Source organism: Astatotilapia calliptera, chromosome 8 (assembly GCF_900246225.1).
Source record: "Astatotilapia calliptera chromosome 8, fAstCal1.2, whole genome shotgun sequence".
Taxonomy (NCBI): Eukaryota; Metazoa; Chordata; class Actinopteri; order Cichliformes; family Cichlidae; genus Astatotilapia; species Astatotilapia calliptera.
Window position 1 is genome coordinate 24,251,606 of NC_039309.1, and position 25,995 is coordinate 24,277,600.

Sequence of the window (25,995 nt, forward strand, 5' to 3'; positions counted from 1 at the left end):
TCTTTACCATACAACAAGACAACAAAGCATACATATTTATATTTGTGTGTTGGTGTGTGTTTCAATTAATTATTCATATATTACTAAATAATACAACACAAAATTATACAGGGCATTGTTGGGATGCTACTATGGAAGTAATCCCTGAAGATGGAGTTGCATAAAGAGGATGTGGGACCTATGGATACATCGAAACCCAAAATCTGGACTAACCGCAAAACAGCTAGTAGCTCAGTGTTTCAACATCCTTAAGAAGCAACTGCTAACACAACTAGAGATTTAGGAAGGACGGCACAAATGCTACGGCAAAGGGGAGCCAGGACATCAGGTCAGGGAGGAGATAGCATCTCTACACTCTCAGATTCCCTCCTAAGAAGTACAGTAAGTTGGACATACCTGAGGCCTTGGAAACTGCCAAGCAAAGACTCGCAGTATCTCATTGGCAGGGGAACAATATGAGAACAGCCCTACCAAAGCTGGAGTCAGAGCAATACTGGAGGATTATATGGGACAAGGATGCAACACACATATGGTTGGTGGAGCTAAGAGCAAACTCCAGTAACCTCCCTGAACAGGCCTCAGTTACCATCGCACTGTCAGACATCTAAGAAAGTCTCAAGTATGAAGAGTTGGACAGCATCAATTCCTGATATGAGTCATGTCAGGAAATTGGCTAAAGAAGCTAACTGCTCTCCATGAGTGTCGCACAAATGAACTAGCTACTAAAAGATTAGACACACCAAGGATGGCTAATTGAAGACTGGACAGTCGTGATCACCCAAGGATCTTCAGAAGGGACCCATCCAACTACCGGTCAATGACCTTCCTCAGACCCAAAACATGAAAGCTCCTATCAGTCATCATAGCAGCTAAGACAAACAGGCACATGGTTCAAAACATGAGCAGGACCCGGAAGGGAATAAGCAGAAACACTGAATGGGGCCAAACACCAGTCATTCAAGACTGACAAACTGAAGAACCTGAGCACTGCCTTGATTGATTATAAGAAAGCATACAACTCAGTGCATCACACATGGATCCTGGAATGCCTAGAACTTCATCAGCAATTCAATGGGGGCAACTTCAAGCCAGTTACACAATCAGCATGAAGTGCAGGATTATTCAAAGAGATGAACCCTCTCAGCCAGGACATCAACAAGACTACGAAATAGAGGAAATGCTAGCTATCTCCCACTCATCACATGGATGACATCAAGCTATATGCCAGGAGTGAATGAGGCATTCACTTGTTCATTCATATCACTAGGACCTACAGCAATGACTTTGAAATGTCATTCAGCTGAATGGGAAGAAAAAGATCCAGACAGTCAACACCTGCTGGTTGTCAGATACCTGGTGGGATAATCAAGTGGCCACAGGAATAGGAATAGACGGGCGATCGTGGCTCAAGAGTTGGGAGTTCGCCTTGTAATCGGAAGGTTGCCGGTTCGACCCCCGTCTCGGACAGTCTCGGTCGTTGTGTCCTTGGGCAAGACGCTTCACTCGTTGCCTACTGGTGGTGGTCAGAGGGCCCGGTGGCGCCAGTGTCCGGCAGCCTCGCCTCTGTCAGTGCGCCCCAGGGTGGCTGTGGCTACAATGTAGCTGCCATCACCAGTGTGTGAATGTGTGTGTGAATGGGTGGATGACTGGATGTGTAAAGCGCTAGAATTGAAAGGTTTGTCACTGAATCTGTGAGAAAGACCCTGTCACAAGCCATTAAACTCCGTGAAAGGCCCAGTGCACAGTCGATAGGCTCAGTTCTCCATGGCCTGGTTAATGGACATGGACAATGAGCTGATTACAAGGCTGAGCAGCTGTAGAAAGGGAAAAGAGAGGGCACGAAGAGATGAGCAGAATAGACATGCAACACCAAGTATGCCAGAACCAACACTGAAGTATTCATAAAATGCATATTGAATATATCACCAATTTTCTAGGTAAATGTATTTCTACAGGTGGTATTGGTGTTAGATTCTCACAGGATGTCAGTAAAAAGCCATCCAATCCACTCATGCAAAGAAATCAATCAACAGATGTCCATAAATGATGTGTAATAATGAGAAATGACACGAGGAGAAAGTATTAAAAACGCTTACTACAATTTGTTGAATACTTTGTACAAAAGCCTTTGTTGGTCAGAATGATTCTGCACAGTCTTAAAATCCTGAATGCTTCGTGGGCCCCTTCTATGAACTTTCATCTTCATCATCCTCGTAGATGACAGCAGATATTTATCAAGAATGTCTTGGTACATTTTTCCATTCATCCTTCCTGCAATTATTTGAAATGTCCCAGTGCCGTACACAGAAAAACAGTCCCACGCCATGATGTTCCCGCCTCCAACCTCACTGTTGGTATGGTGTTTTTGGGGTGAGGCTGTTTGACCTCCATACATGGTGTGTATTATGGCTATTATAGAGGTATGTATGCTCATCTTGAGGAAGGAAGCATGTCACCCAGTGTAGCTCCCCAGAGTTTGTGTACAGAGGAGCTCTTTTAAACATGATGGATTATGTGGAATTATAAAATCTTGTGGAAGATCAATGGTAAAATGATTTAAAGTTATGTAAATTATTAAACTTGTGTCTTTTTTCCAAAGGGTCAAGTGACAGACACTAATCGAAGACTACAAGATGCAGGCAGGGAGGTACGTCCATGCTGTTCCCCTGTGAAGAAATCTGCATGTACATTTACTGCAAAGAGAGTTCCCTATAAGACATGACTGTACTTAATCCCAGTGGTGCCCTCTTTTTCACTGTCTCCAACACTGCGTTCTCTCCCACAGGTGACAGCTCAGACAGAGGAGGTGATTCGCTGTCGGGTCCAGCAGAGGAACATGGCGACCACTGTGGAGAAACTCCAACTCTGTATACCAGGTACTAATGCTGCCTCTGCTTCAGTGAGAAAGATTTTGTTGTTCAGTTTTGAACAGTGTTATCCAGCTGGCTGACCTCAGGAGTCTTTATATATATATATATTAGGGGTGCAACGATACACAAAATTCACGGTTCGGTTCGATACTTTGGTGTCACGGTTCGATATTTTTTCGATACAAAAAAAAATGTTCATGCCTTTTTAATTTGTCATTTATTAAAATTATAAATATATATTTTAACTCAAAAGTACAGTTTTTAAATTTAACCCTAACCCTTGTGCGCGTTTTTTATTTTGACAGCGAATGCACACCTGCGGACCACTTATGTGCAGCCCTGGTGATTCCTTATATAAAGGAATGGAGATGTGGCATGATGCAGACTGGATGCAGATTGAATGAAGACTGGATGCAGATTGAATGCAGACTGAATGCAGATTGAATGCAGATTGAATGCAGACTGAATGCAGACTGGTTGCAGATTGAATGCAGACTGGATGCAGATTGGATGCAGACTGGATGCAGATTAAATGCAGACTGGATGCATATTGAATGCAGGCTGGATGCAGATTGAATGCAGTGAATGCAGACTGGATGCAGACTGGATGCAGATTGAATGCAGACTGGATGCAGACTGGATGCATATTGAATGCAGTGAATGCAGATTGAATGCAGACTGGATGCAGATTGAATGCAGACTGGATGCAGTGAATGCAGACTGGATGCAGTGAATGCAGACTGGATGCAGATTGAATGCAGACTGGATGCAGACTGAATGCAGATTGGATGCAGACTAGATGCAGATTGAATGCAGACTGAATGCAGACTGGTTGCAGATTGAATTCAGACTGGATGCAGATTGAATGCAGACTGGATGCAGATTGAATGCAGACTGAATGCAGACTGGTTGCAGATTGAATGCAGACTGGATGCAGACTGAATGCAGACTGGATGCAGACTGAATGCAGACTGGATGCAGATTGAATGCAGACTGGATGCAGATTGAATGCAGATTGAACGCAGACTTAATGCAGACTGAATGCAGACTGGATGCAGACTGAATGCAGACTGGATGCAGACTGAATGCAGACTGGATGCAGATTGAATGCAGACTGGATGCAGATTGAATGCAGACTGGTTGCAGATTGAATGCAGACTGGATGCAGACTGAATGCAGACTGGATGCAGATTGAATGCAGGCTGAATGCAGACTTGATGCAGATTGAATGCAGACTGAATGCAGACTGGTTGCAGATTGAATGCAGACTGGATGCAGACTGAATGCAGATTGAATGCAGACTGGATGCAGACTGGATGCAGATTGAATGCAGACTGGATGCAGATTGAATGCAGTGAATGCAGACTGGATGCAGATTGAATGCAGACTGGATGCAGATTGAATGCAGACTGGATGTAGTGAATGCAGACTGGATGCAGACTGGATGCAGATTGCATAAGCCTGCTGGTTTAGATTTTGTCTTTAATAACATGCATGCAATGTTAGAATAATATAGGTCAGTGCACATTCCATGAATACGCGGTTGTTTTTTGTGCAGGATAAAATATTTATATCCAAATATTAGTGAATGAGTTCAGTGAACATCTACCAAAAAACATTTAGAATCAACTCAGGCTGCTTATTGCTTGTTGAAGCTATTGATTATTTTAGTAATTGCATAATCTATTGATTATTCTATCGATTAATCAAGTAATCAGATAAGAAATACTTTTCTCTCATTAATGAGTCATGTTGTGAACTTTAACTACATACATCATCTGTCAAAGTCAATAATATGAGATATATATGAAACCTAAACCAAGGCATAAACTCTGAGTGTTAGTGGCCCATTTACATTTCTCTTGGCTTGTAAAAATGCTTTTATTTTTAAATATTAATGCTGTTAATTAAAACAAAATATTTCAAATTCAATCTGAAAAATATTATGGAAGTCTTAAAATGAACATGGTCTAGTACCCCCCATGCCCCCCTTTAGACTCACCCCTGTTCGCTGCAGGTATCACTTCCATGTAAAATACCGTTCGTTAGCTTATGCAGCAAGCTGTAACATTTAAACTTGGTGTCAGACTAAGTAATCAGTTCATCTGCATATTTTAATTCAACTTCTGGAGGATTACTGCAGATTTTTCTCTATGTAAAAGGGTTTATTTGTACGCTGCTTCTAAAAACGTTTGTTTTGCAGGTCTGTTTTCAGTTCTGTGGTGACAGTGGCACGCTACAGAGCTGTGCGTTAAACGAAGCATCAAAGCAAAGAATTGTGTCAAGAAATTTTTATAATCATATAATTATTTAAATTACTCGATGAATCGTTGCAGCCCTAGTTCAGTTACATTTGATCCTCTGAAAATGAGAGAATATAGATAAAAATGGCTTTAACTCATAAGCAGTTAATTCAATACTTAGTTTTAGACTCCTTGAAGTAAAGCTAAAAATCTGCACTTCAGTCACATCTGTAGTTTATAATCCACTGTGGTGAGTTTTGTAAAATTCCTCACTGACTCTTTATCAGTGTGTGGATACTGAGTCAGTTTGTTTAGACTTTAATCTTGCGTCCTGTGACTGCCTCCAGCCTTCCCAGCGTCATAAGCTGAAGAAGCTGATTATAACCTTAGTTTTTGGGTATCAAGTAAAAATTATTTATGCATGCTTTTATCTGGCATGTGTAATATTGGAACTTGTATAGCACCTAAGCTGCTGCAACAGTGATGCATCAGTGTGGAGGTCTGCAGTGCAGTGGAGCCTACTGGTAACTAAACATGTTATCACTGTAAATGTGATGTGTGATGAGCAAAACTGACTGAAATGTGTGAACTATCAAACTAATCCTGCTTCCTGTCATTGCTCCCTTTGCAGTGCTAGAAATGTACAGCAAGTTAAAGGAGCAGCTGGAATCCAAAAGGTAACCATCATAAAGCATTTCACCACAGTGTGACCTTGTTTACAGTTTTAAGTCTTTCTTTGGCAATAAAATCACAAGTAGAGAGCGATAAATACAATCAACTCGATACATCATGGTCCAATCATTTAAACACAGCTGTGTGTTGTAGTTTCACCTGATGTGTCACTGGTAAAGATAAATAAATAAAGATAAAGACATGTCAGAAAAAGATGTTATCAATGCAGGATGTAGTAGTTCCTTTTTGTTAGCAGCCTGTCAGAGCACAGGGTGTACACACCTGCTGTGGGTTAGAGGTGGACTGACGTCTCAGTTATGGTCAGACGGGGACATCGTGGTGCGTCAGCTTTTATGTTACCAGCAGAGACCCTGTGACAGTGACATATGATCACATGACATGCTAACTGGTTAAAACTGGACTGCCAAGATGTAGGAAATAGTCAGCTTTACATTCATTCTTGCATACGTAGTGACAGTGTGGCCTGGAATAAGTTGAGAGTTTATAAAGACTCCCAAAAGTTGAGTTTGTTATCATAAATCAATCTGGGAAGCCTTAAAACTGTAACAAGTTAGCTAGCTTGTAACTGTGACCTTCTTGCCAGCAAATTAAACATGTGATTATCGACTGATTAATTGACATGTTGTTGTATTTGCATTCCTTTTCTCTCTCTGTCACTTCCTGTCTGCGACACCCTGCCAACACCATGCCGAAACCAAGCCTGAACCTTCCAAAATAAGATTCAGGAAGTCATCCTTTATTGTTAATTCTAAACATTTCTAATTTCTCTTTCCAGTTTAAAATCTCACCGACTTTTCAGCTCATGTTCTGCTAGCTTGTCTAAACTTTACAAGCCTGTCTCTGTAAAGAGGGGAGGGGTGTTCACTTTGGACAGGAAATATTGACCCTTTCTTGTTCATTACCATGTACCAATTAAGAGACTGGAAGGAAGTGCCCTTGCTCACAGGAAGGCCCCCCTTGCTGCTGCTCTGTCACGGCTTAGCAGGGGTGGGTTTAAAAAAAAGATTTCCTGATTCAAAACGATTTTAATTTGCTGCACCCGACGGCACGTACGCACACACGCCATCAGTGCTGAAAGCTGTCGTCCTGGCACTTTCTCCTTCCTCCTGACAGCGTTTACAGTTGATGAGTGTCTTCTGTTCATTTGTGTACAATACAGTTTGAACCACCAATTAGATCCATTAGATCATGCTTATCAGCATCATGATGGGAGCTCAGCACGCTGACCGTTCACTGAACTCTTGTCATTTGTGCCCAGAATTAAAAAAACACAAATACTTTGTGGTTACAGAATAGACAATAAAAAGAAAATACCAAATATAGATGTACAGTGTATGTACATGCAGATATAGGTCATACTTTGTTGTTATTTATTATTTACTATCATTATATTGGGATGGGTGTTTCCCTCAGACATTTACTGTTGGCCCTGGGCTCAGTGGAGGGGTTACAGTGGGGCAAAAAAGTATTTAGTCAGCCACCGATTGTGCAAGTTCCCCCACCTAAAATGATGACAGAGGTCAGTAATTTGCACCAGAGGTACACTTCAACTGTGAGAGACAGAATGTGAAAAAAAAATCCATGAATCCACATGGTAGGATTTGTAAAGAATTTATTCGTAAATCAGGGTGGAAAATAAGTATTTGGTCAATAACAAAAATACAACTCAATACTTTGTAACATAACCTTTGTTGGCAATAACAGAGGTCAAACGTTTACTATAGGTCTTTACCAGGTTTGCACACACAGTAGCTGGTATTTTGGCCCATTCCTCCATGCAGATCTTCTCGAGAGCAGTGATGTTTTGGGGCTGTCGCCGAGCAACACGGACTTTCAACTCCCGCCACAGATTTTCTATGGGGTTGAGGTCTGGAGACTGGCTAGGCCACTCCAGGACTTTCAAATGCTTCTTACGGAGCCACTCCTTTGTTGCCCGGGCGGTGTGTTTTGGATCATTGTCATGTTGGAAGACCCAGCCGCGTTTCATCTTCAAAGTTCTCACTGATGGAAGGAGGTTTTGGCTCAAAATGTAAACTGCAACTCAGTATTCTTCTTCCTCCAAACACGACGAGTTGAGTTTATACCAAAAAGTTCTACTTTGGTTTCATCTGACCACATGACATTCTCCCAATCCTCTGCTGTATCATCCATGTGCTCTCTGGCAAACTTCAGACGGGCCTGGACATGCACTGGCTTCAGCAGCGGAACACGTCTGGCACTGCGGGGTTTGATTCCCTGCCGTTGTAGTGTGTTACTGATGGTGACCTTTGTTACTTTGGTCCCAGCTCTCTGCAGGTCATTCACCAGGTCCCCCCGTGTGGTTCTGGGATCTTTGCTCACCGTTCTCATGATCATTTTGACCCCACGGGATGAGATCTTGCGTGGAGCCCCAGATCGAGGGAGATTATCAGTGGTCTTGTATGTCTTCCATTTTCTGATGATTGCTCCCACAGTTGATTTTTTCACACCAAGCTGCTTGCCTATTGTAGATTCACTCTTCCCAGTCTGGTGCAGGTCTACAATACTTTTCCTGGTGTCCTTCGAAAGCTCTTTGGTCTTGGCCATGGCGGAGTTTGGAGTCTGACTGTTTGAGGCTGTGGACAGGTGTCTTTTATACAGATGATGAGTTCAAACAGGTGCCATTCATACAGGTAACGAGTGGGGGACAGAAAAGCTTCTTACAGAAGACGTTACAGGTCTGTGAGAGCCAGAGATTTTCCTTGTTTGAGGTGACCAAATACTTATTTTCCACCCTGATTTACGAATAAATTCTTTACAAATCCTACCATGTGGATTCATGGATTTTTTTTTCACATTCTGTCTCTCACAGTTGAAGTGTACCTCTGGTGCAAATTACTGACCTCTGTCATCATTTTAAGTGGGGGAACTTGCACAATCGGTGGCTGACTAAATACTTTTTTGCCCCACTGTATATAGTTCAGATGGCCTGAAAGCACCGGGGGTCCCCCAGGTGTAGCTGGAGGATCTGAGGCTTTCTTACTGTGTATTCATTTGACAACAGAAACAGTGTTTTCTTAGTTTAATCATTCCTTGTGTTGCTACTAAGTTTCCAAGTCCATTTGAAGATTTAATGTTAAATGGTTCTAATAAGTAGCAGTAGTTCGGAGTTGTTATTACTAATGCTGTGCTGTTTACGTCTACAGATATTATGCCGCACTAAAAACCATGGAGCAGTTGGAGAAGGTCTATATCCCAAGGTAGGATCAGACGAAGGCTGCTGAAAGAATGTCACAGTAATGTTGGCTCGACATGAGAAGCTAACAGGTGTCAGACTGTTAGTCTGCCAGCTGTTGCACTGCACTGCTTTTTAAAATGTATTTCTTTATTGATTTTTTGAATGAATGTTGGATCGGACTGCTTTTCTTTTTTCATAGTTCTGATGTATCCCTTGCAGGGTCAGTCAGTACAGGTTCTGTCAGATCATGGCTGAAAATCTGCCCAGACTGAGAGAGGAGATCAAAGACATCTCCATGTCAGACCTCAAAGACTTCCTGGAGAGCATTCGAAAGCATTCAGACAAGGTTGGAGAGACTGCCATGAGACAGGTATAGAGCTTTTTCCTTTTTAAATAATTCAGGTCATAGCAGGGAAAAAAGAAGTCAAATTGCTGACGTGTGTGTTTTTGTCTTCAGGCACAGCAGCATAGGACCTTTAACAGTGCAGTAGCCAAGCAGGCCAGTATGGGCCACTACATCAAGCCCGTGTACTCTCTCAATGAGCGAACTCATGCTCACACTCCCAACGGCCTGCTGATGGATGATGACACTGGAGATGATGAGGCTGATGAAGAGGTGAGATAAGACGTGTGTGTAGCTGACGTGGCGGTGATGATCAGATACTGATGTCTTTTAAAGAACCATGGCTGACAGCATAAAGATACAAAATTAACTTTTTTCCAATGCAAATCTTTTTTTTTCATAAAAGAAGAGATTATGAAAGTTTCCACTGTTACAGGATCGTCTTTTCCTTAAACGACTGAAAGTAAAGTGCTTTGCTTCTGGACAGAGATACAAATAATAAACTTGAGTACGTCCACCTTTACTTACCAAATAAAAGCAGATTCATCTAACAAAACAAACTCAGGTACATGTATATACTTATATAATTTTTAAATTCAGCAGGTAACAGTGCATCGACCCTTTTTTTTTTTTACTGTTAATTTTCCTTCGTACTGCTGTGATGTGCAGCTCTGCTCCATGTGAGGCTAACCCACAGGTGAACGCCTGAGATTCTGCTGCCTGGCTGCTCAATCGTTCTTCCTTCTTCTCTAGTTTTCTGTTATTATATTTTCATCAGACATAACAAATGTCATTAGTTACAGAGTGATCCATTTGTCATGCTGCATAATCAGGAATTCTGTAACTAAGTTTCTATAATTACATAAGACAGTTTTGTAAGCAGGTCACCTGCTAAGGTTCGTGGTTCGATCCCTGGCTGCTCAAGTCTGCGTGCCATAATGATTCCCAGTTGCTCTCCAATGCATCCATCAGAGTATGAATGTATGTGAAGCTCTATGTTAAATAGAAAGCACATAGCAAAACGTGCTTCTGTGAATGGCTGAATGAGGCACTGTGTAAATCACTTTGAGTGCTCAGAGCAGGAACGAGTCCATTTACCATGACCAAATAACCAGCATATGAAGAAGCAGTTAAAAACATTCCATTTGTGTTCTTACAGATTCTTACAGCTCAGGATCTGGTGGACTTCTCGCCCGTCTACAGGTGTCTACACATCTATACTGTGTTGGTAGGTGTCTGTGGCGAAAGCTAATAACTAATGCTATCCATTGGTCTGCCTTATTTCTCTGTTCATTGGATTTTGATTATCTAATGACAGCTATGCTAATTAAGGTTATAGTGCTAACATCCAACGTTACCCCTGAAATACAGCACAGCTGTTTCATGATCAGCTCCAATGCTTGTGATTACATCAGAGTCTCAGCTCTCCTCTCTGGGTCACCTAAGATCTGTTTATTACCTAAGCCCCATGAAGCCCAGAGCAGGTAAAAAGGACGGGGATTCAGACACAGGAAGGTGAAGTGTGGACCCAAACGCAGACAACGAAGATGAAGGTGGATGTTGAATAGAAAGCGAGCCTTTATTTTAGCGAACACAACAACAAACAAAAGCAAAGGACGACTACATGAAACCTGACAGAACAAAGGAAAACACACGCCATACATACACAGAGGATAATGAGGAAATAGGAAACAGGAGGGGAACGCAGCCGAGACTAATCAGGCATGACGAGACGGGGAGGAGAGCAAAGCTATAAACGCTAACAGGACACGGGACTGTCAAAGTAAAACAGGAAATACATGAACATAGAGACAAGGATGACTGTAGGTAACACAAGGGACCTAACAACAAAACACAACAACAAGAAATCACCAAAACACTAAAGAAGCAAGAAATACAAACTAAAAGCCACCGAGTCTCCAGACCCAGGACCAGGACAGTCTGGGATTTGATAGTACCTGAGTGTTCTGGTTTGTAACATCATGTATCATAGTTAATTGATCTATGTCTGTATTCTGTGTGTGTGCAGGGTGACCGAGAAACATTTGAGAACTACTACAGGAAACAGAGGAAAAAACAGGCCCGGCTAGTTCTGCAGCCGCAGGCTAACATGGTGAGCAACACAAGCGCTTAAACATACGTGTAAAGCATATGAATGAAATTCAGACAAGCGCTCGGGGGTTTTTCAGTGGGCCTTTCATTGTGACTACATGGCACTAAACACAGTCTGCCTTGTATTAATTTTTCCTAGAACCTGTGTATTTCTTACTATGACTAAATAGATTACTCACAGATCGTACAGCAGCTGCGATCCAGCTCTGGCAAAGCTTAGAAAACCATGACTGTTACTGTTTTTTCAGGGGGGAAATAAACAGCTGTACTTTGTATTTAAAAAGTTATAAAGGATGTTTTAAAGTTTTAGGATAACATCAGGAAAAAGCAAAACAGCCCCAGAGCAAGATGCTACCACCAGCATGCTCGGTGCACAGATAGGCGGCACCATCTCAGTCCATATCTTTACTATGGAGAGTGGTGCTGGTTCATCAGCTTCCAGGTCCCAGCAGGCTTGAGCCTCGGTGGTTCCTGGGATGAAGTCACAAAGCAAAAGCCATGTCAGACAAGAGCTGCAGAAATACAACTTTTAACTTATTTTTTCTCCCTCCTATTTCAATATTTGCCTTACTGGTGACTGTTACGTTTGCATCTGTATTAACATGGCTTTGTGTCTATTTGTGTGTGTTTAGCATGAGACAGTGGAAGGCTACAGAAGATACTTCAATCAGATTGTGGGGTAAGATGTTCCTTTCAAATGCTCATCTGGCTGTTTTGTTTCACTGTGAACCTAAATCTGTGTGTGTGTGTGTGTGTGTGTGTGTGTGTGTGTGTGTGTGTGTGTGTGTGGGGGGGGTCAGGTTCTTTGTTGTAGAGGACCATATCCTCCATGCCACTCAAGGGCTGGTGACCAGAGCTTATACTGATGAACTGTGGAACATGGCGCTGTCCAAGATCATCGCTGTACTCCGGACACACTCTGTAGGAGCACACACACACACACACACACACACACACACACACACACACACACACACCTCTAATGTCTGCAGGGCATTGACTGTGAATGGAAAAGATGCTGTTGAGAGTTAATAGAAATGATAGTTCCTTCATTCAGTGGATGATACACCCCTCACAGGTCAGCACACCCACAAACACACTAATGATGTCACTATTAAGAGCAGAGGTCAAAACACACATACACATGCAGGCAAAGAGGAGGCCATTGTGACCTTAATGAGAGACAGATTGCAACAATAACAGCAGATAAAGAAGGCATATTCCTGCCCGCTGGAGCCCTGTCAGTTGCAAATGACCCCGAGGATTATGCTAACAGGCTGGAGAATAGGCCGCACAGCATGGGTGAGAAGACTAACAAAGACCTGGTGTCCTCTGTGCCCCTCTGCTGTGCTCTGACAAAAGCAAGTCCACATTGTCGGGCTCCTGCACTTACAGCGAGTGCATGGTCAGCTAAAAGTAACAAGGCTGCATCAGATTGTTTAAAAAAAAAGCAAAACTAAGACATGCAGATGATATACTTAATGAGTAAAATTCTCCCAGTGCGGGTTAAATAAATACAATATGCTTTCAATAGACAACAAGTCTGAGTGCTGAGTGTCCAGTCTCAGGCTGTGTTCATATACAGCTGTGCTGCTCTCAGGGTGATAAATCGCCCTACTCTCTGGAAAAACGAGGGCCTTTGTTAATGCACTGGCTTAACTTGTTTGTCATGTAGGCAGACTTCCTATAAAAATATACCTAGTTAAAACTCTACACAGTATACAGTGCAGTTACTTCATATGTACGGTATTCAAAGGCCCAAAGTGGGTCATGGAGCAGGACGATGATCCTAAGCACATAAGCAAATGTGCTGCAGAGTGTCAGGAAAGAAAAAGAATCTGAAGTGTGCTACGCCTAAACAGAGCTCAGTGAACTGAAACAATGTTGTCAACATGAGAACTTCTCACAATTACAAGTTCAGTTACTGCTAAAGGTGGTCGGACACGCTTTTGAATGACAGGGTGCTCAGTTTTCAGAGGACTGCAAAGACTCACATGAACATAGATTTAGGAAGCAAAGCAGGTAATGCGACGTTAGACCAGTGTGTGGTGATGACTCTCTTTCTGCAGTCATACTGTGACGACCCAGACTTGGTGCTGGAGCTGAAGAATCTCATAGTCATCTTTGCTGACACACTACAGGTTGGTTAAGAGTGGGACTTGACTTATTTGTGACTCTGCCGTGTGAAAACGTGTTCTCTGACTGTGTGATGTTTGTGCAGGGGTTCGGCTTCCCGGTAAACCGTTTGTTTGACCTGCTGTTTGAGGTTAGAGACCAGTACAACGAAACCCTGCTGAAGAAATGGGCACTGGTTTTCAGGTGGGCTTCACTCACGTGTGGCGTCTGCCACAGTAGGACGTGCAGAAACACAAATGACAATTTGACAATAACAATTGTGTTTGCGGTAAGGCTTTCTGCTGTGACATCCCCGTCTGTATGCAGCCTGCATATTTTGTTTGAACAAAGCAGAGCAGCTAAAAACACACAACTAAAACCAGAATCAGCTTTGTTCGTACTGTTTCAGCAAAGCATCAGCACCGTGTGAGGGAAGTTGTTCTTTTTTTCACATCATTGATGCTGAAAATGGCACTGAGACGACATTAAACTGAACTGAACAAACAGTGGAGACCAAAGATAACTCTGATCTGTGTTCCCATAGAGAGATCTTTGAACTGGACAACTACAGTCCCATCCCAGTGGAGACAGAGGAGGAATATAAACTGGTTGTCAGCCGCTTTCCCTTCCACGATGCTGAGATAGAGAAGGTAATGTGTTCAAGTACCACCGTCTCCCCAATCTGGCACGGTTGCATCCACGTAAAAGAAAGATTTCCTAAAAGACAACTAGTGTTGGATGAATATTAATACAGTTTTTCTGTGTGCATAAGCAGCAGGACTTTCCTAAGAAGCTGCCAATGTCCCAGTCTGTCCCTCAGATCTACACCCAGGTCAAAGAGTTCATTTACGCCAGCCTCAAGTTCTCCGAGTCACTACACCGCAGGTACACTACTCTGTGTTCACTCGCCACACGAACACTTATACATATCTAATCTCCCCGGACTGCCGTCTCTTCACTTTGCAACTGTCAAGTTTGTTGTGTGTCCAGTTCAACAGAGATTGATGACATGTTGCGAAAATCTACCAACCTGTTGCTGACAAGAACTCTCAGCAGTTGTCTGCAAAACCTTATCAAGAAACCTCACATAGGACTGACCGAGGTTAGAACTGCTCACACACACACAGTCGTGAAAAGCATTCAGGATTCAGGCTACAACTGTAACCTTGTCTCTGTAGCTGGTACAGATCATCATTAATACCACCCACCTGGAGCAGGCCTGCAGGTATCTGGAGGAATTCATAACAAACATCACCAACGTCTCCCCAGAAACAGTTCACACCACAAGACTCTACGGACTGTCGACCTTCAAGGTGATTTGTGCCTTTAGCAGTCACCTTCTTCATACCTCGGTTGTGATGAGTTTACTGTTAGCTTTCTTACCTCTGAGCAGTCTGGCCATTCTTTTCTGACTTCTTGCATTTTCATCCGGTGAACAGATTCACTTTTTTAGTCTAGAAACTGATATAAGAGAATCCCAGTAAATCAGCAGTTATTGAGACAAGGCCAGCCACGTTCAGAAACACCTTTGTTCATCGTTCTGATGCTCAGTTCTTCAGCAGGTCGTCTCTGCTTCCATCCCTGATTACATTCAGTTGCTGCCATGTGATTGGCAGATTAATGAGATGTTAAACGGGTGTACTTAATGAAGTGGCAGAAGTTGAAGATCTGTGTCTCCATTCCAAAAATGAATGCGTGTAGGAAGAACAATAATATTTGCTCCCATTAACTCTTGTGAAAACATTGTTCCAGGATGCTCGTCATGCTGCAGAGGGAGAGATTTATACCAAACTGAACCAGAAGATCGATGAGTTCATCCAGCTAGCAGACTACGAATGGGGCATGGCCGAGTCTGACGGCCGCGCCTCAGGGTATCTCATGGACCTGATCAACTTCCTACGATCTACCTTCCAGGTGTTCACACACCTCCCGGTGAGTGTGAGCCGCCTCCAACCTCTACACGTTAGCTCAGCACCTCTGTCTGGGAGCTGTGGAACATGAACAGTGTGGGGTTGTGTTGTTGTTGTCCTTTCTGTTCACACACTAGCTGTATGGCGTGCTGTGAGGTTGATCTTTTGTTGATAATACGAACGCATGATTATTTTTGTTTGTTTGTTTTCCTTCCCTGACTTCCCACCATCACTCTGTTGTTTTTTACGCCCTCATAGCATTTCTGTCAGATTGTAGGTGCTGTCTGAAAAAGGTTTATACTGTGGATATCACGTTGAGCTATGTACACGTTGCAGTGCTGATTTCTGCATGATGTGCTGTTACTGGCTTGTGCAATGTTTTTGCAAACTGACATCATCTCCAACCCAACGGAGCACATTAGATAGCAAAGTGTAAAGGATTTGATCAGAAACTGTTATTTGAGCTCACAGCCTGATTGGTCTGTTGGCTGTACCTGCCCTTCTCACCTGCATGTGCGACTATTTCTCCTTATTATCTCCTGCTGTGTCTCCATCCACACCTTCTGTAATGCACAGCTTTGTAACTGAATTTTTTACTCCTTGATTAATTTGACATGTCAAGCATGCAAGATATCTCTAGCTGTCCATTTATTGTTGCCACATTTCTTTTCCTGTCCTTTCCCTCTTTCCCTCTCCTTCTTCCATTTTTGGTTGGTTTGGGGGTTCTCTGCTCAGAATAACAACAATGATCATGCATCAATGTCGGTGAGTATCCCTGCCTGGATTTATAACACTTTGCTGCTAAGCTACAGGCAGAATGGCGATACAATGCATGCTAATGTTTGCCTTCAGAAGTCCCACAACTCTAAGCTTGTGGTTCTGCCATAGACTGAATATAAAAGATTGATGTAGCCACCATGACATCACCTATGAGGTATTCCCATTGTGAGCATTTTGTTTCCATTTTAGCTCTTTGAAACGGGACATTACAGGATAGGCGGACCTTACTGTGGAACAGGGGGACACTGCAGGCTAACTGGCTCAAGACTTGACAAGTCTGCAACTCAGCACTTTTGCTTTGGCTTCACTTTTCAGACATGAAAGCTATCTTTAATATACAATCTGGAACTGTTGCTAATGAAAACATTCACAGACCATAATTACATTCAAACTTGAGCAACAGATACTTTTATCTGCGGGAAAGCTGTGAGACCAAGGATGACGTAACATCCACTGCATATGAAAGCTAAGGCCAGAATACTGCAATTCAGCTCACCTTTATTTATACAGCACCAAATCACAACAGCAGATGCCTCAAGATGCTGTACTGTAAAGTAAAGACCCTGCAATCAGTCTTTACCTTGGCAACAATGGAAGGGAAAAACTCCCTTTAACAGGAAGAAACCTCCAGCAGGACCAGGCTCAGGGAGGGGCGGCACAGCCGGTTGGGGTTAGGGGAGGAAGCACAAAGACAGAGCCAGACATTTATAATAACTAATAATTAAATGAAGAGAGATGTGAGTGAGTGAAAGAGGTGACTGAAGAAGAAGAAAAACTACATCATGGAAATCCCAGTTTTTTCATGCAAATTGTTTCGGTGTGTTTCTTGACTCCATTTGCTTTTGAAGCCAAGGTTTCATTTTTATCTCTGCTGTTGAATGTTGAATGTCCTGTTAGCTTTATAAACAGTGGCACAGTGGTTAGCACTGTTGCCTCACAACATCCTGGCCAGGGCCTTTCTGTGTGGAGTTTGTTTATTCTAGTTTTATTTTATTGTCTATTATTCTTATTTTGTTTTACTATTATTTAGTTTTCATTATTGTTTAATACCTGTTTTATATTTTCTTGCTGTCTGGAAATAACTTTGGTCAACTACGTTGTGTTTTTTAAACTGCTCTAAAAATAGAGTTGTAATGGTTGGAAATTAGAGTCCACTGGGATCTGAGTGCAGGGTGGATATTACCTTCAGTACGGATGCCTGCTTAGAGGAAGGTAGGAAATTAAGAACAACTAAGGTCTCTGCAGCTGTCTGTGAGTTTGTTAGCAAGGGAGCATAATTCAGGCCCATCTGCAAGGTGTAAAAATGTTGTGTTCTGGCCTCACTTTCAGTGCTACAGTAAACTACATGTAACTCTGAACTTGATGCCAGTCACTGCTAACCAGGAACACCAGCTGACTGGTGTTTATATAGTGAACCTGGAAACTTCTTTGAGGCCACACCTAGCAGCTACACTCGGCACACTTTACATAAATAAAACTTCTAAACTCCAGGGAATAGATTGTTTTATACTAGCTGTACTATACTTTATGGATCAATTCAAAGTTCGTTCAAAGTTGCATTTCTAACACTTGAAGGAGATTTAACATGAAGCACTTCCAATTTGTTCAAGGTGCCCATGTGAAACAAAATCCAGGTACCAGATATTCAAATCAAATCCAAAACAAAAAATCAAATTTATTTATGTAGCACATTTAAAGACCGAAGTACACCAAAGTGCTTTCCAGTAAAACCATGATACAGATAAAAATCACAATATAAAATATAAATTACAGATATAAAATAATTACATAATCTAAATGCAGAGCCAGATGTAAATTACCCTAATTAGCCTCGAATGCCAGGTTAAACAAGTACGTTTTTAGACGTGATTTAAAAGATTCAATAGAATCTGATGCGTGAATGTCGAGAGGAAGATTATTCCATAATTTGGGTGCGGCAATGGCAAAGGCACAGCCTCCTCTGGTCTTCAGCCGAGACCAGGTTGCACTAAGAGCAGTTGGCCCGATGATCTGAGGGCTATACAGACAGAGGAGATCAGTAATCAGGTGCCATATTATTTAGGATTTTATAAGTAAACAATAACATTTTAAAATCAATTCGATATTTAATAGGAAGCCAATGTAAGTTGGCCAGAACAGGAGTGATAGTATCATACTTTCTAGTGCCGGTTAAGAGACTTGCTGCGGCATTTTGGACCAGCTGCAATCGCTGGAGGAGGGAAGATTGGAGGCCCAAGTAAAGAGAATTACAATAATCTAGTCTTGAAGTGATGAAAGCATGAATGAGTTTCTCCAGATCTTTGTGTGGTATATAAGGTTTAGCCTTAGAAATTTGGCGTAGTTGGTGGAAGCTGGTTTTTACCACAGTAGACACCTGTTTATCTAGTTTGAAGGAACTATCCATGAAAACTCCAAGATTCCTAGCAGCATCAGTGAGGTGGTTAGCAACAGGCCCGAGTGTGCCAGTCAGTTGTCTCAGAGGCATATTTCTATCAAAAACAATAATTTCTGTCTTCTTTTCATTTAAAGTAAGAGAGTTACGTGATAACCAGTCTTTCACATCCCTCAGACAATCAAACAGAGGATGTAGTGAAGATGAAACATCCCCAGTCAGGTGGAGGTAGATTTGAATATCATCAGCATAGCAGTGAAAAGAGACATTATGTTTTTCAAAAATGGAGCCCAAGGGCAGCATGTACAGGGAGAACAACACAGGACCGAGCACCGAGCCCTGGGGCACTCCACAGCAAAGAGGGGCAGAAGAAGAGGAATATTTTCCCATCATGACAGAGAACGACCTCTCAGAGAAATATGATTTAAACCATGAGAGAACTTTTCCTTTAAGGCCTACTACTTGTTCTAACCTTGCCAAAAGAATATCATGGTCAACCGTGTCAAAGGTGACGTCAGATCTAATAGAACTGAGACCGCAGTGCGCCCAGAGTCAGCGATGAGAAGAAGGTCATTGAAAACTCTTAATAGGGCAGTTTCGGTGCTGTGACGCGGTTTAAATCCAGACTGGAATTTATCACTTATACCGTTTATCTCTAAATGGGTCTGTAGTTGCTGAAGCACTATTTTCTCTAAAGTTTTTGACATGAAAGGGAGTTTAGAAATCAGATCGAATGTTATGATCAAGGCTGCTTTTCTTGGTAACAGGTTGCACGACTGCATGTTTAAAGACAGTCGGAACACAGCCAGATGACAGTGATGAGTTCATTAAAAATAAGATACAGGACCCGATTGTATTTAATGCATCCTTAATGATACGAGCGGGAATAATGTCATGCAAAGTATTTGAGCTTCTCAGGTTATTAATTATTTCCTTTAAAGTCGAGGATGACACAGGTTCAAACTGTTGAAAAACCGTTGAACATTCGGAAACTGGGGCTTGATTTACTGCTGGGGAATGTGGGGCCCTTAACACTGAGATTTTATCTATAAAATGATTTAGAAATTTTTCGCAGAGGGCCGGGGAGGCACCCATCGAAACATCAGAGCAGGGATTAACCACTGAGTTAAAGATTTTGAACAGAACTCAAGGATTGTGACTATTAGTTGCAATGATGTTCGACAAAAAAGAAGTTTTTGCCATTTTGGCAGCCTTCTGAAATTTAGATCGGCTCATATGCAGGATGTCAAGGGACACCTGAAGTTGATCTTTTTTCCATCTCCTCTCAGCTCGACGACATTCACGCCTAAGAGCGAGGGTGGATTCATTTAGCCAGAGTTGGCGAGAGGTTTTAGGGCGTTTAGTCTTTACTGGAGCCACAGTGTCCAAAGCTGAAGAGCATCTAGAAATGAAAGAGTTGACTAGGCCATCAACCAAGAGAGGTGCATTACTGATGTCATCGTAACAGACAGAGTTAGCAAAGGCCGCAGAGAAATGGGCAACAACCTCAGGATTAATCATACGCGATAGGCTCAGTGGACCCTCAGAGTTCAGTTCCATATTGCATAACTGAACATCAAACATAACTGGGAAATGGTCCGAAATCCCAGCATCATTAATGTCCATGATGCAAATATCCAGTCAATACAACAATACCAATGCCGTTCCAGCCGGCGAACATTGCTATAATCCACACCTCCAGAGACCCGCTTCCAGCTCCATACAGGGCACTCAACTGGTAAGACCAAGTGGGCTTGCTGGCCAGCATAGCAGATCCATCGATGATGACACAGTCTAAAAGTATACTGGGAGGGCCGCAAGATGTCCATGATGGAGTGGTAATTAATCACTTCATGTGCTATTCACATATATTGTAAAAGATATTGTGAAATGCACTATTTTATACAGTTAACAACTTACTATCGATGTTCATTTATTGTAAACTTTACATTTATATCCCCTCCGTGAATCACTACCTAATTGTGGTGGAGTTGCTCGTGTGTCCTAGGGATCCGATGGTACATTCTCCCTACAAATTGGTCCTGGGTGTGGGACCAGTCAAGAGCGATTCAGAAGACTCTTATGAGTACAACATCAAGGGACATGAGACCACCCTCCTTCTCGGAGTCCCTGGGTGAGGAGCTTGAGATACTCCACCCAGGGACTCTCTCCACATGAGCAGCACGACAACAACAGTGAGACCTGATAGGGTGTGATTGGGAGAAACGGCCTCTCCCACCTAGGGTTGGCCCATATCATACCGTTCACGGTAATACTGGTATAATGTTAGGCAACGATAAGAAAATGAAATATCGCGATAGAATATGGATAAAACGCGCATGTGCAGTGCCTTTGTTTTCATACGCACATGGCAGAAAAAGCATGGCGGCGACGGAGAATGAGAAGGGTGAAAGCGGATCGTTGAGTGAAACAGATGAACCAGAACTGGTTTGTAAAAATGCTGCAACTTCAGTGGTGTGGAACTGGTTTAGCTTTCGTCCGTCAGATACACAACAAAGCACTATTTTTGGTAGAGCATGCAAGCGGGCCGTCGTTATTACCGAAACGATTTTATGTGGTACATAAAAATAAAATCTCTCAAAAAATGTTTCAGTACGACTTTGCTAAGCTACGAAGCCGCACCGCTTGATGGATTGTCGGAGCATTACGGCTATCGTAGGCGGAGCCTCGCGGAGTGATACGTACTGTGCTTCAACATAATGTTACCGTGTTGTGTGTGTTTAACCTCTTTTTAAGTTTTGTGGATATTCTACATGGTTATGCTGAGGATGTGTCGGCCAGTTTCCACTGGAAATGCCTTTTGGTTAAACTGTCAGCAAAGAATTTGCATTTGCACTGTTACATTTTTATATAACTTTAATGCACATAAAAAAAAACAGCTGCTTGTTTAAGTGAAAATACATTGATGGGGTTTTTTTTCACTAATAAAGCTGTGGAGTTGTAAAGTATTTTGTCTCACGTCAATTATATCGTCAGTTATATTGTTATCGCAAATTTTCAAATGTATGCCGTGATAAATATTTTTGGCCATATTGCCCTGCCCTAGTCCCACCTTAACCCGAGCGGTGTTCTGTTAGTTGACATAACGAATACCATATTCGAACATACAGTGGGGCAAAAAAGTATTTAGTCAGCCACCGATTGTGCAAGTTCCCCCACTTCAAATGATGACAGAGGTCAGTAATTTGCACCAGAGGTACACTTCAACTGTGAGAGACAGAATGTGAAAAAAAAATCCATGAATTCACATGGTAGGATTTGTAAAGAATTTATTGGTAAATCAGGGTGGAAAATAAGTATTTGGTCACCTCAAACAAGGAAAATCTCTGGCTCTCACAGACCTGTAACGTCTTCTGTAAGAAGCTTTTCTGTCCCCCACTCGTTACCTGTATGAATGGCACCTGTTTGAACTCATCATCTGTATAAAAGACACCTGTCCACAGCCTCAAACAGTCAGACTCCAAACTCCGCCATGGCCAAGACCAAAGAGCTTTCGAAGGACACCAGGAAAAGTATTGTAGACTTGCACCAGACTGGGAAGAGTGAATCTACAATAGGCAAGCAGCTTGGTGTGAAAAAATCAACTGTGGGAGCAATCATCAGAAAATGGAAGACATACAAGACCACTGATAATCTCCCTCCATCTGGGGCTCCACGCAAGATCTCATCCCGTGGGGTCAAAATGATCATGAGAACGGTGAGCAAAGATCCCAGAACCACACGGGGGGACCTGGTGAATGACCTGCAGAGAGCTGGGACCAAAGTAACAAAGGTCACCATCAGTAACACACTACAACGGCAGGGAATCAAATCCCGCAGTGCCAGACGTGTTCCGCTGCTGAAGCCAGTGCATGTCCAGGCCCGTCTGAAGTTTGCCAGAGAGCACATGGATGATACAGCAGAGGATTGGGAGAATGTCATGTGGTCAGATGAAACCAAAGTAGAACTTTTTGGTATAAACTCAACTCGTCGTGTTTGGAGGAAGAAGAATACTGAGTTGCATCCCAAGAACACCATACCTACTGTGAAGCATGGGGGTGGAAACATCATGCTATGGGGCTGTTTTTCTGCCAAGGGGACAGGACGACTGATCCGTGTTAAGGACAGAATGAATGGGGCCATGTATCGTGAGATTTTGAGCCAAAACCTCCTTCCATCAGTGAGAACTTTGAAGATGAAACGAGGCTGGGTCTTCCAACATGACAATGATCCAAAACACACCGCCCGGGCAACAAAGGAGTGGCTCCGTAAGAAGCATTTGAAAGTCCTGGAGTGGCCTAGCCAGTCTCCAGACCTCAACCCCATAGAAAATCTGTGGCGGGAGTTGAAAGTCCGTGTTGCTCGGCGACAGCCCCAAAACATCACTGCTCTCGAGAAGATCTGCATGGAGGAATGGGCCAAAATACCAGCTACTGTGTGTGCAAACCTGGTAAAGACCTATAGTAAACGTTTGACCTCTGTTATTGCCAACAAAGGTTATGTTACAAAGTATTGAGTTGTATTTTTGTTATTGACCAAATACTTATTTTCCACCCTGATTTACCAATAAATTCTTTACAAATCCTACCATGTGGATTCATGGATTTTTTTTTCACATTCTGTCTCTCACAGTTGAAGTGTACCTCTGGTGCAAATTACTGACCTCTGTCATCATTTTAGGTGGGGGAACTTGAACAATCGGTGGCTGACTAAATACTTTTTTGCCCCACTGTAAGGGTGCCCATAACTGCACGTGGCATCCTATGCCAGCGGTCCCCAACCTTTTTTGTGCCACGGACCCCTTTATGTCCGACAATATTTTCATGGACCGGCCTTTGAAGTGTCACAGATTAATACAACAAAATAAAACTAGTACGGGTACCAAAAAAAAGATGATTCATAACACAACATCCATGGAAACAGAGTTAACAATAAAAATGATTTAAAAAAAATAACGCTTAAAAACCCTGAAAACCACACCCGAGCCTCAACTCTCGCGGCACGGTACCAAACGACTCATGGGCCAGTACCGGTCTGTGGCCTGGGGGTTGGGGACTGCTGCCCTAGGCCACAGGTCGATAATCCACTTGGTAATCAGATCATCATATCTGCGGCCGTATGTTCTGGACACTCGGGTAAAGAGAGGGACTGAGCTGTCAACTGATTGCCCAGGGTGTACTGGGAACGTGTAGCAGAGGCCCCAGTCTGCAAGATGGTCAACTCTTGCCTCCTTCAAAGCTTCAACAGCATTCTAAGGAGGACTGGGGAACATGTTCAGCGCCTCCAGCTAAGGCTGCACTTCACTGAGCTGTGGCTGCAAGCTGGTCGGTGCCTATCGTGGTAAACCCCAAACCAGCTGGTGCACACCAGAGGTGAAGGGAGCCATCAGGCCAAAGACGGATTCCTATCAGGCTTGATTAGCCTGTGGCTGAAGTAAAAATGGGTGTCGGAGTTCAGTGAGGCCATGGAAAAATATTTGTAGATTGCCTTGAAGTGATTCTGGCAAACTGTCAGGCAACTCAGGAGGAGAAAGTGGTGCTCTACCTACACTGTGTATACTGCAAGTGGAGTGCTGCTGATTACAACTGAGGACATTGTTGAGTAGTGGAAGGAAAACTTTGAAGGCCTCTTTAATTCCACTGACACGTCTTCCATAGTGGAAGCAGGGGATGGCTCATACAGCACCGATAATTAGAACACTGAGGCAGTTAAACAACTCCTTGGTGCCACGGCCCCTCGGGGGGCTGAGGTTAGCCCTGAGATTCTGAAGGCTCTGGATGTTGTAGGGCTGTCTTGGTTAAAACACCTCGAAAGTGTTGCATGGAAATCTGGGGCAGTACCTGGATTGACAGATGGGGTGGTGGTTGCCAATTTGAACAAGGGGTACCAGAGGGTGCTCCAACTCTATGGGGGCTCACACTCGTCAGCCTCCCTGGGAAAGTCTATCCCAGGGTGCTGGAAAGGAGAGTCTGTTAGTCAAACCTCAGATTCAGGAGGAACAATGCTGTTTTTATCTGGACCATGTCCCTCAGAGTATTCTCTGGGAGAGGCATCGGGAGTATAAGGTGTCTGACCCGTTGTACAACCTTTGCAAGAGCTTAGTTCACTGTGCTGGCAATAAGTCAGACTCGACCGCCAGTCCGTGGTGAAAAGACAGGAGAGTATAAAAGTGAAGTTCTCGATTTAACGATCGATCTTTGTCCCTATCCTCACCTATGGTCACAAGCTCTGGGTAGTGCCTGAGGCTAAATCCACACTAATGCGTTTTCGTTTGAAAATGCATTGTTTTCTCTCCGTTTTGGCCTCCTGTCCACACTGAGACAGAGTTTTCACTCATGGGCAGCGTTTTCAAAACGTTCTCGAAAACGCATACATTTGAAAACGGTGCTTTCGCGTCACAGTGTGGACAGCAAAAATGCAGACTTTCTAAAACGATGACGCATGTTAGTCATATGATGCAGTCATGTGACCAATTAAACTAAGATAGTGAAGGTCATTACACAGCAGTTGTCTTGTTTGCTCTCAATTTTGACAGTCTGTACATGCTCCAGATAGCTTCCAGATAGATTTCACAAATGCGCAGGACTGGAACGTAAGCATTTTTGGCCATTTCAATGTGCACACGCAATTCTGTGACGTGTGGATGCGGATATAAGATATATGTGTATATATATATATATATATATATGTGTATATATATATATATATATATATATATATATATATATATATATATATATATATATATATATATATATATATATATATATATATATATATATATAACCGTGTGTGTGACAAATGTGTGTGACTTTTTAATTTTTCATTTAACTTTTTCATGTTTACATAACCTGTAAACATTTCAATAAATCATTGCACTTTTTCCATTTTTCTAGCAAATACAGAACATAGTGGTGACTCAAGACTTTTGCACAGTACTATATTTATACCTGTTCATGAAGATTTTGAGACAACACTAACTTGGAATTATCCCTTGCCCTTCTTGCTCTTTATTCCCCATTTCTGTATTACTCCTATATCCTCTTTTCTCATACCCTCCTCCTTCTTCTCTTTCAACTTTTTACCCCAACTGTTTATCTCAATCTGTTATTATTCACCTTCTTTTTCCCATCCTGGTCTTCCTACATATTTTTAAAACTCAAATACTGCCCGTTCTCTCTTTATAAAATGTTCACCCCATCAAATGACTTCATTCTGTCGCTTTCCCCTCCTCTCATCCTCATCCTCTACCAACTCTGTCCCCATCCTAATCTTTCCATCCTTCATCTCTCCTCTTGCTTCTTGTCTGTGCCTTCCTTCTCCCTGAATCTCTCCCTGTGC

The 25,995-nt window shown here is 42.7% G+C and overlaps 1 protein-coding gene across 6 annotated transcripts in view; it reads left to right on the top strand.

Annotated features, from left to right (window-relative positions):
• The window catches only part of exoc6 (exocyst complex component 6), a 61,680-nt gene that overhangs the window by 24,396 nt on the left and 11,289 nt on the right, over positions 1-25,995 (top strand). For 3 of the 6 annotated variants that reach the window (XM_026177535.1, XM_026177534.1, XM_026177536.1), the window contains exons 3-20: positions 2,600-2,647; positions 2,786-2,876; positions 5,745-5,790; positions 8,971-9,024; positions 9,222-9,372; positions 9,460-9,618; positions 10,505-10,573; positions 11,375-11,458; positions 12,090-12,136; positions 12,258-12,378; positions 13,527-13,598; positions 13,679-13,776; positions 14,117-14,222; positions 14,348-14,457; positions 14,563-14,674; positions 14,751-14,885; positions 15,325-15,504; positions 16,218-16,247. In XM_026177535.1, coding sequence (XP_026033320.1) covers positions 2,600-2,647; positions 2,786-2,876; positions 5,745-5,790; positions 8,971-9,024; positions 9,222-9,372; positions 9,460-9,618; positions 10,505-10,573; positions 11,375-11,458; positions 12,090-12,136; positions 12,258-12,378; positions 13,527-13,598; positions 13,679-13,776; positions 14,117-14,222; positions 14,348-14,457; positions 14,563-14,674; positions 14,751-14,885; positions 15,325-15,504; positions 16,218-16,247 — 1,713 coding nt within the window. The remainder of the gene's footprint in view (positions 1-2,599; positions 2,648-2,785; positions 2,877-5,744; positions 5,791-8,970; positions 9,025-9,221; positions 9,373-9,459; positions 9,619-10,504; positions 10,574-11,374; positions 11,459-12,089; positions 12,137-12,257; positions 12,379-13,526; positions 13,599-13,678; positions 13,777-14,116; positions 14,223-14,347; positions 14,458-14,562; positions 14,675-14,750; positions 14,886-15,324; positions 15,505-16,217; positions 16,248-25,995) is intronic. The other 3 variants (XM_026177538.1, XM_026177537.1, XM_026177539.1) reach the window with 1 other exon arrangement.